The 13,348-nt window shown below is 37.7% G+C and overlaps 1 protein-coding gene across 2 annotated transcripts in view; it reads right to left on the bottom strand.

Annotated features, from left to right (window-relative positions):
- Positions 1 to 13,348, bottom strand: part of PSME4 (proteasome activator subunit 4) — a 120,549-nt gene that overhangs the window by 31,739 nt on the left and 75,462 nt on the right. For both annotated transcript variants that reach the window (XM_021718780.1, XM_008070473.1), the window contains 11 exons: positions 12,864 to 13,073; positions 11,033 to 11,169; positions 10,045 to 10,098; positions 9,640 to 9,769; positions 8,892 to 8,973; positions 7,194 to 7,347; positions 6,621 to 6,690; positions 5,687 to 5,812; positions 4,821 to 4,973; positions 1,454 to 1,558; positions 403 to 494 (listed from right to left, as the gene is read on the bottom strand). In XM_021718780.1, coding sequence (XP_021574455.1) covers positions 403 to 494; positions 1,454 to 1,558; positions 4,821 to 4,973; positions 5,687 to 5,812; positions 6,621 to 6,690; positions 7,194 to 7,347; positions 8,892 to 8,973; positions 9,640 to 9,769; positions 10,045 to 10,098; positions 11,033 to 11,169; positions 12,864 to 13,073 — 1,313 coding nt within the window. The remainder of the gene's footprint in view (positions 1 to 402; positions 495 to 1,453; positions 1,559 to 4,820; positions 4,974 to 5,686; positions 5,813 to 6,620; positions 6,691 to 7,193; positions 7,348 to 8,891; positions 8,974 to 9,639; positions 9,770 to 10,044; positions 10,099 to 11,032; positions 11,170 to 12,863; positions 13,074 to 13,348) is intronic.

Here is a 13,348-nt window from a genome sequence, read left to right as displayed (position 1 = left end):
ATTAACTCTCTACCTTTCTACAATTCCCTATGCCTCCTACAAAGCGCAGTTTTCCTTAAAATGATTACTTTCTTCCTTCAATAACAAAAAATTAAAAAATGAGAGGTGATGAAGAAGTTAATACTGTATGGTACAAAAAACAATCCTAATAACAGATATGACAGGAAAGGATGCTGATGGCAACTTAGGTTTGAATTGCTCGGGTTGCCTACCTTTCTCCTAATTATTCTCATATAAGAGAATAACTATTAACTACCACATGTTGTATGGAACTGGATCATACCACCTTCCAGAAGAAAATAATTTCATCTAGACTTTATGAATATAGACAATTCAATCCCATTTAAGCATCAGTTAATACAGAATCTTGTATGTTAACCTTACAGTTTTCTTTTTATTTACCATGCATCTACAAAGGATCCTCCTTCACCACTCAATGGTGATTCCAAAAGCAGCTCAAAAAGCCAATGAAGTTTCCGGGGATCTCTGCTTTCCTGTGTTTAAAATATGAAGTAACAATTAAACAGGGGACCTACAACTCTGCAAATAAATCATATCCAGTTAATTTTAAAATATTAAAAACTGGTCAGGTGCAGTGGCTCAGGCCTGTAATTCCATCACTTTGGAAGGCCAAGGTAGGAGGACTGCTTGAGTCCAGGAGCTCAAGATCAGCCTGGGCTGAAATCCTGTCTCAAAGAAATAAAAAATATATACAAAAGCCTCTTATAAAAATGATGTAGTATTTACAAATAACCCACACATTCTCCTGTTCACTTTAAATCATCTCTAGGATACTTAGCATATCAAATATAATGCAATGTTATATAGACAATCGTTATAATGTTTAGGGGATAATGATAAGGGGAAAAGATCTGCACATATTCAGTACCGAGACAATAATTCATTTTGTCCCCTGAATATTTCTAATCCCAGATTGGTTGAAACCATATTAGTGGAACCACAGATAAAGAGGGTCAACTGGAATGAGGAAAAAAAAAAATCAAACTAAAACTGACAGACAGGTGACTCAAATCCAAATGTAAATGTCAAGTTCATGTTAACAGTAAGAAAACTGTTGTGAGCTAAACAGACTGTCCTTCAAAGTACACAAGCTATGGATATATCTGGCATCAAAAATAATAACCTATATAACCCTGTGTTATATGGCAATACCTATCACCTTGTATTGTGTGGCATTCACTGTATGTAAGTTACATTTCCAAATACATGAACTGACTTATCACTTAACTAATAAATGCATTATCCACAGAAGAGAAGATGTAATAATCACTTAGTGTTTTCACTCAAGACTTATTTGAAAGGCTGAATAGACATGGCAAAATAGGAATGAACATTCGAGATTGAAAATGTATAATGAGATTTCACACATTTTGAGACAGAGTATAAAGTCTGAATAGATGAGTTACACAAAGAAGGAAGCAAGAGAACTTACACAGGACGTTGCTATACAAGCTCCCCAGTCATTGTAAGTTTCCACTGTAATGTTGGACAATGCTGTTCTAAGCAGAGGACACAGAAGCTCCCAAAGCTTCACCACCTACTCAAAGCAAAATACATGGGTGTAAGTTAATGACACACACAACATTCTTCTTCAGATATCTCTTATCCTAGAAATGTGCACACACACAGATACGTCACTTAAATTATTTTTAGGAGCACCCAAATAAGCCGGGAAAGTACTTCACCACATTATCATCAAACAAACCCAAGGATAGGTGAAAACTTTTCCCCAAAAAATATTCAGAAAAGAGTAGATATTTTATACAGCTTCTTATAAAATCTCATACCACAAATATGTTCTCTTTTAAAAGTTTTGAATAACATAGTACACTAGGCTGAAACAAATTTCAATCTTTTTTAAATTTCACATGTTTATTAAGGTTCACTGATTAAATTTTAAAATAGGAGGCAACAAAATTTCAATACAATTTAGTAATCAGCCTGAGATAATTTTCAAATTCTAAGTCTTGGGAAAATAGCCTTTAAAAACATATCATTGTAGAGAGACTGAATACATGTGCATAGATGCTTCTCACAGGTTAACAGACATACAAATCACCGTAAAGTCTTGATAAAACTCAGACTCTGGTTCACCTCACCTGACATCTTACTCTCCTAAAAGCTCTCCCCTTGTCTATGGCCTTACCACCATGAATGCACCCAATCTCATCTAAAAAGCTCCTCGGTCAGTCAGGCATGGTGGCCCACGCCTATAAGCCCAGCACTCTGGGAGATAGAGGCGAAAGCATTGCCTAAGCCAAGAGATCAAGACCAGCCCTGGCAAAATTGGCAAGCCCTTATCTCAGCCTGTAATCCCACGCCTTCGGGAGGCTGAGGTGAGTGGATTGCCTGAGCCCGCGGGTTCGAGACCAGCCCGGGCAACTTGGTGGGACCTTGTCTCTACAATAAATCAAAAAATAAGCCAGGCGTGGTAGCACACGCTTGTAGTTCCAGCTACTTGGAAGGCTGAGGTGGAAGGATCACCTGAGCCCAGCAGGTTGAGGTTGCGGTGGCCCTGACCATGCCACTGCATTCTAGGCTGGAGTGCAACTCCAACTCAAAAAAATAAAAAATAAGTAAAATTAATTAATTAACTAAAAGCTCTCCAGTGATGCCCATTCTGAAGGCCTGTGGACTATGCTTTAGTTTAAAAGGATGTACCCTTTACGATTACACATTGCATACATTGCATCCAGGTATCAATATATCACACGTATCTCATAAATGTGTATAATTATTATGTGTCAATTTTTTAAGAGTTTCTAAAGAATATATTTTTTTTAAATAAAGGAAAGGGGCAGAAAACATTTGGGATAAAATTTCCAGTAGCAGTATCACTCTTTGATTTGGGTTTTATCTCAAATTAAGGAAAGGAGAAATGTTTTGGAAAACAGGTAACTTAAAAGTGACTCTAGCAATAACAGACAGGATGACAAAAGCATGTGTGACATTTTAAAATAAAATTGCAGGCTGGGCGTGGAGGATCAAGCCTGTAATCCCAGCACTTTGGGAGGCTGAGATGAGAGAATTCCCTGAGCTCAGGGGTTTGAGACCAGCCTGGGCAACTTGGTGAGACCTCGTCTCTATAATAAACCAAACTAAGCTGGACATGGTAGCGTGTGCCTATAGTTCCAGCTACCTGGAAAGGCTGATGCAGAAGGATTGACTGAACCCAGCAGGTCAAAGCTGTGGTGGCCATGAGCATAACACTGCACTCCAGCCTGGACAACAAAGTGAGACTCTTGACTAAAATTAGATTAAAAATAAAATAGCTTCTCATAAACCGAAGTGTTCACAGTCTGTCCTAAAAGCTGGCCGATGGGCGAGGTGAGAGTCTAAGGCGAGAGGACTGCCTGAGCCAAGGTGTTTAAGACCAGCCCGGGTAACAAAGCATGACCCTGTTTCTACAATAAATCAAAAATGAGTCGGGCATGGTGGTGCACACCTGTATTCCCAGCTACCTGGAATGCTGAGATGGAAGAATCACCTGAGCACAGCAGGTTGAAGCTGCAGTAGCCGTGATAGTGCCACTTTACTCCAGTCTGAGTGACAGACTGAGACTCAACTCAAAAACAAACAAACAAACAAAAACCACATTTGTTTCTTCTCGTTGATGAAATTGTGGTCTACCTTATATTCGGGTATTACTGTCATTTCACTAGGTTTTCAGTCTAGTGTGTTTTGCTAACTAAACTTTAGGGCAGGGGTGTGAAAATTAAATCTTACAATTAAAAAGAGGAACACTCAGCCAGGCTCGGTGGCTCAGCCTGTAATCCCGCGCCTTTGGGAGGCTGAGGTGAGTGGATTGCCTGAGCCCGCGAGTTCGAGACCCACCTGGGTAGTGAGACCTCATCTCTACAATAAATCAAAAAATCAGCCGGGCGTGGTAGCGCATGCCTATAATTCCAGCTACTCGGAAGGCTGAGGCGGAAGGATCGCCGGAGCTCAGCAGGTCGAGGCTGCGGTGGCCGGGAGCAGCCACTGCACTCCAGTCTGGGCGATAGAGTGAGACTCCAACTCAAAAAAAAAAAAAAAGGAGGAACACTCTAATGGGGGAGCTACACTCCAACTGCCTAGAAGACTGGGCAAGTAACACAGGTGAGCAAGGAGGTGAAGAAAAGGATTTCATGGGAAGCAGGGAAGGCTTCCTAAAGGGAGGAGCGTGTGTGCAGTACCAGCCAGCAGATGCACTGCAGTAACATGGGGCCAGTGGTCCAGCAGCTTCCTCTTTCCCAAGAGAATCTGAAATTTTTAAACATAACATTTCCTGCCTTTTTCCCCCAGTGTTGGCAAATAATTTTAAAAAAATGTTTTTTTTGAGTCAGAGTCTCACTCTGCTGTCCAAGCTGGAGTATAGTAGCACGGTTACGGTCACTGTAGCCTCAACCTGCTGGGCTCAGGAAATTCTTCTGCTTTAGCCTTCTAAGTGCTGGAACCATAGACATGTGCTACCATGCCCAGCTAATTTTAATTTATTGTAAACAAGGTCTTGCCAAGTTGCCCAGGCTGGTCTCAAATCCCTGGACTCAGGCAATCTTCTCACTTTTGCCTCCCAAAGTGCTGGGATTACAGGTGTGTGCCATTGAGCCTAGCCAATAATTCAATTTTTTAAAGATATTCAATGTTGCACTAACAGACCATTAGGTTGTGACCCGTAATCAAAGTAACAGTTACATATTTGGGACATTTTTTAGAGTTTCAACATTTTGTATTTTAATTATCAGTATCTAATGTGTTGGGAATTGCTACCTAAATAGATAATGTAACTTTAACAGAAAATGTGCTGTGCAAATAATCACCTTTTCAAATGTCCAATGCTTAGAACCTCTGATTAAACCAGCTATAATTTCTGCAACACATCGTTGGGTACTTTCATGTGAATCTGCAACCAAACGTTCTAAATGGGGTTTCAGAACTGGCAGAAAGACATCATCAAAATTTCTGAATATACCCTATAAAAACAAAGAACAGAAAGTTTGTCAGTAATCAAACAGCTAGCATACCTCAATTGTAATTTTAATATGCTTATAATTATTGTGTATATTACTACTATACTTAAAAACTCCAAGTATCCTCTTTAGAACTGCTTTAACAATGTCTGTAAGTTAAAATGATAAGAATGCTGTCATTAAAATGTAACCAATAAAATACACAATAATAATCTTTCTGATTAAAAAAAAAAATCACACTTCAGAAGGTATGGGGAGAAAAAATTAAAAATACTTTAAAAACAAACATAAAACACATATAGCTTGGGTTATTTTTCTTTTTCCTGCTAGAGTTAATTACAAACATTAAAGATACATATAGTCATCCCTTGATGTTTGTGCAGGATTCCAAATCCCTGACCGAAGATACTAAAATGTTCAGGTCCCTTATGTCAAGTGGAGCAGCATTTGCATAGAACAAATGCACATCCTTCTGCATATTTTAAATCATCTTTAGAGTACTTATAACTCCTCAGCAATGTACATGCTACGTAAATAGTTATATTGCATTGTTTAGGGAACATTCACATCTGTGAATGTTCATGTTCAGCATAAATTCCAGTGCCATTTTAGATGTAGATGGCTAAACATAAATTATGATCAAGTATTTGAAAACTATGAACCCATAAACTCAGTTGTCACTAAGCTTTATAACAAGAATATATAAATATAGTTACCTTAAAGAGGCAAAAACGTCGTGGATTAAATTTATCTTTTCCTTTTCTGTCTTCTAAAGATAGAAAAGTAATTAACTGTTCAACAAATTTAGGATCAGAAAAATGATCAAATATAATCTGTTCTGCCTATAAAGTTAAGAAAGAAAAGAACAATATTCAGGTTTTAAAATCAATTTAAAAACATAATTCTGAAAAGGTTAAAATTCAATAATAGGATCTTGATTCTCAAGAGTGGGCTGTACTTGTGTTCTAAAGAATTTTTAGTTCTCATAGAGAGTATAACGTTTCTAAAACCAGAATAATATCTTTCCCTAAAAAAAAACTAAATCTCTAAGAATAGCTAAAAGCTTTCCTTCTGATCCTCAAATTTGGATCCCATTTCTCCTATTGTGAATTAAAACTTCAATAAATGTTCTGCTTGGGAAACAAAGACTTAATGTTATTGGCCACCTGGTGCGTAATTTATGAAAAATCCCCAAAATTACAAATCAAACTCCAATAAATCATTTCCATATTGATATAACACCAAAAGTTAAAAGGCAAACTTTGTTCAGAATCAGAAAATATATGTTGCAACACCACTAACTTGAAGAAAACATAAACTTAAAAGCCCCTAGTCAACTTACAAACTGAAAGATGTTCAATAAAAAACCAGTCATTACTTTTGTCTTTAAGAAGCTTGTATCAAACAGAACTGATACAAGAAACTAGCAGCTAACTACCTAAAGTGCTAAATGGGGCAGTTACTTGAGAGTAACCTTAGATACATCAAGATCTATGAAACTATGGTATTATACACCGATATTTACTCAGAACTATTCTGAAATACACAAATTGGGGGGTGGGGGGAGGAGAAGAATGAGACTAATCTGAGATTGAGATAAATCAGTGGCCAAAAAGATGCATGTGAACCATGGTGAAATGGAATGCTTACCTCTGTCATATCCTCCCTGCTTCTGCCAAGCTTAGGCTGCTCTTCCACACCAGCATAAACAACCATATTCCTATATAGTAAGAGTTTATATTTGTAATATGCATAGAAAAAATATTAGAGCTTCATGGATAGAAAGCATTAGAAGGCATTTTTAACGAACTCTAGCTAGACGCTAACTTTGGGGATATGAGTACATCAACAACAGCCTATGCCTTAAAAATCTTATCAATTCACTGTATCATAATGACAAATTACTGGAGTCAACAAGAAGAGACAAGTAAGTATTTCTCTGGGCTAATTTAGGCATGTGTAATATTAATAGGTTGGAATATAATTTAGAGCAAACTCCTTAGCCATATCATGATGAGACTAAGAAAGGCTAAGGGTTTTAGAGCAAAGAGGCAGGAATGAGGCATAGCACTGGCAGGAGCAAAAGAAAGAGAGGAAGAGGGAAAAGAGGGAAGAGGAGGCAAAACCTTCAAGTGCCTCTGAACCGCCCAAAAATCCAAATGTGACAAAATAATTATATCGAAGTCTGCTTCATGATAAGGTGCATGGTAAGTTTCAACTTACTTCGGCCAGGTATAGTATCCCCAGTGAGTTTTTTCCACAAAGCAACTTGACTCCCATTCTTTCTTAGTTCTTGGTAGACTTTTGCTATCATAATGCAACCAATGATTATCAGGCCTATCACCAGCCAGAATTTGGGTCGGTTTAGGATACCCACCTAAGGAAAAGACAACACGTATGACGAGATAAAAAATTTTTTTTCACCAGGCTGGGTGGCTCAGCCTGTAATCCTGCACTTTGGGAGGCTGAGGTGAGTGGATTGCTTGAGCCTGCAGGTTCGAGACCCGCTTGGGCAACTTGACGAGACCTCATCTCTATAATAAATCAAAAATCAGCCAGCTATTTGGAAGGCTGAGGTGGAAGGATCGCTGGAACCCAGCAGGTCAAGGCTGCGGTGGCCGGGAGCGACCACTGCACTCCAGTCTGGGCGACAGAGTGAGACTCCAACTCAAAAAAAAAAAAAATTTTTTTTTTCATTAAACAGTTACTCTCAACTTTCAACCAATAGTACTAGTATAACTGTCTTTATAATAAGACTATTAAAATTCGCTCAAGGTAAGATCCCATATATATGAGCAACTGTAGGAGCATCTCAAACTAGAGAAGAAAAGATGGGATTATCTACTAGGTGGTGTTGGGGCAGTTATTTGGGAGGAGAAAAATTAAGTATAATACATACTTCATTCCTTTTACCAAAATTTTTAAAATCCCCATATAGTTCTTCAACCAGACACCTCAAATTTTAACATTTTGCTAAGTGTCCTTTGAGAGCCTCTTTAGACACACATACACATTTATTGAAACCATCTGACAAATGTTAACACTGACACTGTACTATCTTTGTCAACAGACCTTACTCAAATTTTGTCAGCTGTCCAACTGAATGGTCTTTATGTCAAAAGAAAAAGAAATTCAAACATTTTTTTCCAGTCTACAATCCAGTCAAGGATTAAACATGATATTTAAGGAAGCTAAAGAGACATGACACTTGAATACACTCCTGGATTAGATTGGAGACCGGGGGGGGAAAAAAAAAATCAGTCTTGTCCCTAAATCCCACCACCCAAAGAGAAATATTTTGATAAGGATAGCATAAGTCTCTGAAATACAGATGGATAAGTAACTAGTATAATTGCTTAGTGGGTGAGAATATGAAATTGATGACTTATTTGCCCAGAGTGTACAAAAGATACACATATTCTAAAGATAAAAAAAAATCAATCTATTTCTGTAAATACTTATTACTAGTTTTTACTAAATCAATTGTTTACTTCATAACATTATTCCACACTTTCTGTTAATATCCATAGGACAATATTTGAGGTCAACCACTATAATTTATACATTTTAAAAAAATTTTTTGAGTTTTATTGAAAAGTACTTTTTTAAAGTCAGGGTCTCACTGTCTTCCAGGCTGGAGTACAGTGGCCTGATGAAGGCTCACTGAAGTCTTGAACTACTGGGCTCAGATGATCATTCTACCACTTCAGCCTCCTGAGTAGCTGGGACTCCAGGTGCACCCTGCTATGCTCAGCTGATTTTTTTATTTTTTATTTTTGTAGAGACAAGGTCTCACGATGTTGCCTAAACTGGTCTTGAACTCCTGGGTTCAAGCAATCCCCCAACCAAAGTGCTGGGATTACAGGTGTGAGTCAATGCACCTGGTGGAAAGGCACTATTAATTACTTTCTCAGTACTTACTGATTTCATAGGGGTTGATGGTCAGCTTTTTGTGCGTTCTTTTTAGTTGTTTGAGGATACCAGCAACAGCTGAGATAGCCATCTAGAAAACAGTAAAGGTACACATGTATCACAATTTCTATAATAATTTAAATAGCTGTTTGCTGAATTCCATGAAAAATAGAACTTTTTTTTTCACAAACACCTCACCCATTGACATCTGGTGGCATAGCCATGTGAATGCTAAATCTAACTTGGGACGAGTCACTGGCAATTCTTAATCTAAAATCTTCACCCATGCCAGTCTGTCTGTCTAGAAAACTTTGACCCCCTTTCTTTTTTAGACCAATAGCTACACATTCTTCAACACCTCAGCCAAGGGTCATTTTAAAGAACTTTTTCCAAATGTACAGCCTAGGCCAGGCCCCATCCCTGACCCCTACACCTCACCTCTAATACTCAGAGTAAAAACAAAGTTGTACCCCTCCTGAAACAATACACATTTAAGTTTTTACTTTTTTGAAGTCCATCTTTCCCATTCGCCTATACACTTGTTCCCTGCTATATCCCATGTGCTGAAATGCACAGTGCCTAAATATGCCACTATATGTTTGTTTAATACACTACTATCATCTCTGAGCCAAAAGAGGAAGATTTCAAATCAATACCCTTCAAGACATTTATTATGAATTGTTTGCAAAGAATTTAAAGACTTCAGGTAAAGTAAATAGTCTCAAACTCAAGACTGTAGTTAAAATAAAGCATCTACCTTTCGAACTACGATTGCATCATGGTTGAGATTCTCAACAAAAAATCGTATGGCACGAAGAGGCAATACTCGGTCATCTCTCAGGAGTAAAGACAGAAGCCCAATGCCTATATGTTCAAATTTCCAGGGCCTTGAGGGGGGAGAGGGGGAATGACAATGCACACATAAAACCACTTTTTAAAGAAAAAAATCTATATTTAAAACATATAATTTTCTATTGAAGAACACTGCTCCTAATATCAACCCCAAACTTCCCCTCCATTTCTTTCTCTCTTAATCTCTTCTAAATATAAAAGAACTCAAGTAAAAATTTTAATAGAAAAGCCTCTTGTGACCCTCCATGTAAAAAACCTCTATGTATTTAAGATAAATGCTTTGAGAATTTAAAAAATTTCTTGCACTTACAGATTTCTTTGCTCCACAGCATCTAGCAAAGTGTTTACCAAATTTTCATAGTTCCTTAAAAAAACAAACAAAAAATTCAGGCAAGGTATTATTTTACTACAACACTAAGATGAATGTCAAATAATGTGAAATAAATTTAAATTCTAGCTGAATTCACCCTTCTCCCCCCTACGTCTCATCACCAGACTGTCAAGGGCCTGGTGAGAAGCCAGGTGGAGTGAAGTAGACAGGTGAAGAGAGATGCTGGGGAAATAAAAATCAAGGTTCAGTGTACAACTCAATACTTTCTGACTGGACACTCAAAAATAAATTTGTAAGTAGTAATCCATGAGTTAGGAGTAGTCTATCTCTATAGTATGCTGGGTATCTGAAATAATATAGGAGTTTATCATTTATAAAGAAATTTTAGAAAACAGTAAGTAGGCATATCCATATACTAATTAGAAGCCAGAAATATAAGCAAGTTAGGCTTGCTCTCTCTCTCTCATTTACTTTCTACGTAAACTTTGCTTGACTTAAAAAAAAAAAATCAAGTTAGGCTTGAGTGTTATCACTGAAGTATAAAACGGCTTTGGTTCCAAGAACCCAAAAACAGTTTACTGTATCCTGACCCCAAATTTGATTAATAAATTATTATAAAAGCTACGAAGCAACATGTATACACTGAATTGAATTTAGAGCTTAATGACTGATGTGTATACCAATTATGTTGTTTCTGAAATATTACTATTTTAAACAAAGAAAATTCACATTGAGAAAAAGATATAATATTAAAATAACTTTATTTTTAAGATGGTGTCTTCCACCTCCATAACTAAAAGTTTGACAAAGTAGGGATTTTTGTAATAATTATCTTCTAACTTTTTTGTAGTTTTCAGAAATCGATATGCAAAAATCAGTAAGTAGTTATGTTACATCTATATTTTAGAGATATTTAAAATCTACTATCTAAAATGTCATCCACTGAAGCAGATCGTTCATCAATTACCTTAGGGCATTAGCATTCTTTTCTTGTTGGCGTTTAAGTCCCTCTTCAATTTCTTCTGGGCTAAGCAATTCCTGGTTGATAGAGGGGTTTTTTGACAGTTGAAGTAATTCTGCTTTTGCAACACACGACTTTGGAATCTTGTTAAAAAAGAAAAAAAGCAGGAGAAAGATAAACTTCTGATGCATACTACAACATGGATAAACCTTGAAAACATCACGAAATTGAAAGAAGCCAGACACAAAGGTCCCCATTTTATGATTCCATTTATATGAAATAGCTAATAAATATCTCAAATTAATTTTAAAAAAGCGATGCTTCCTGGCTTTGGCCCCTCCCTCACCTTGGGGAGGTGAATCTTCACTCTTCCTTCTCTTTCTCTCTCTAATTTACTTCTAAATAAACTTTTCTTTCTTAACCTTAAAAATAAAATAAAATAAAATAACATTTTAAAAAAGCAAGTAGACTAGTGGTTTCTATGGGTCTGGGATGTGGGGGAATGGGAAGTGACTGATACTAGATACAGAGTTTCTTTCTGGGCGCTGAAAATGTCCTTGAATGAAAGTAGTTACACAGCCCTGTGAATACACTATTGTGAATGTGTAGATATACAATCGGTACATGTTAAAAGAGTAAATTTATGTGAAATACACTTCAAAAATTTTCTTCTAGAAAAGAAAGCATAATCCAATGACAGTTGCAAATAGTAATATGTTTTATTTAAAAGGAGTAATTTTAGAACATTCTTTTCTCTTTTTTTTTGAGCTGGGGTTTCACTCTGTCACCCGGGCTGGCTTACTATAGCCTCGCCCTCCTGGGCTCAGGCGATCTTTCTGCCTTGGCTTCCCCAGGTAGCTGGGACTATGGGCAGACACCACCATAGCTAGCTAATTTTTTAATTTTTTTAACAACAAGATCTTACTATGTTGCCCAAGCTAGTTTCAAACTCCTGTTCCCACCTTGGCCTCCCAAAGTGCTGCAGTTACCGGCGCAAGCCACCATACTCAGCCTAGAGTACTGGTTTTTAAAACCAAGGTAGAAATGGCAACCAGAATCACATAAGGAAAGACGGGGATTCAACTAAGCTCACTCTTCTCCGATCCTCACATTCTGAGGGGAGTGCGAGCACCACTGAGCCTTATATTCTTTTTTTTTTGAGTTAGAGTCTCACTCTGTCGCCCAGACTGGAGGGCAGTGGCTGCTCCCGGCCACCGCAGCCTTGCCTGCTGGGCTCCGGCGATTCTTCCACCTCAGCCTTCCGAGTAGTCGGAATTACAGGCGTGCGCTACCACGTCTGGCTAATTTTTTTTTTAATTTATTGTAGAGATGAGGTCTTGCCTGCCCAGGCGGGTCTTGAACCTGTGGGCTCAGGCAATCCACTCACCTCAGCCTCCCAAAGGCGCGGGATTACAGGTTGAGCCACTGAGCTCGGCAAGCTTTGTATTCTTTACTGTTTTTTCATTTCTCAAATCATCCAGTTTTAATTTTCTTCACTATAAAGTATGAACCTAGTGGTCAATCTTCTATGACTTTGACTAGTATTACTAACCTAAAATATAGCCAATTCTTTGAAAAATGAAGCTATGGACACACATAAGGGTAACTATAACAACGTAATAACCCTCTGTGGCCACCTGGCTCTCACCTAGCTATGCTCTAACTTGCTACTCCACCCCGTTACCTACAATGCAAAAAGAAAACAGAAAACATGTGCTTTTTAAAAAAAACATTAGAATCAAATACCAAGTATATTATTACAGATTTTTTAAAAAAGACAAGAAAAAGAAGGCAGTATTTTTATTAAAATTTGAATGAAGAAAGTTATTTTGCTTACAGTGAAGTCCAAGCCAATTGTTTCATATTGCCTATGAATCTTTTCTGCAAGATCATCAAATAGTCTCACAATTGACGGTTTTTCCAGGGACATTGCTTGGCTAAGTCCTGAAGATACAATTGCTGGCCAAGTCTGTACAATACAGTCCCAATCATGAAGGTTTGCCAAGCATACACCACTGTGATTTCCAAGAAGACAATACAAGGCACCCTGCATGAAAAAGCACATTTTTATGGGGAATAAGAGGCGTTGTTTAGTTATAGTCAACATGCCTACCTACATGTTGTTTTTTAACTTGCACTGATTACTTAAATGCTTAATATTGGTTAGTAAAATAGATTCACACATTTAACATGTTACTGTTAGAAATGTGAACCTAGAGTCGGGCTCGGTGGCTCAGCCTGTAATCCCGCGCCTTTAGGAGGCTGAGGTGAGTGGATTGCCTGAGCCCGCGGGTTCGAGACCTGCCTGGGCAACTTGGTGAG

This window comes from Carlito syrichta, unplaced genomic scaffold (genome assembly GCF_000164805.1).
Source record: "Carlito syrichta isolate Samal-C Ts95f unplaced genomic scaffold, Tarsius_syrichta-2.0.1 Scaffold313443, whole genome shotgun sequence".
In the NCBI taxonomy this organism is placed as follows: domain Eukaryota; kingdom Metazoa; phylum Chordata; class Mammalia; order Primates; family Tarsiidae; genus Carlito; species Carlito syrichta.
Note: the sequence above shows the minus strand (reverse complement) of the source record. Positions and strands in the feature narration are given on the sequence as shown.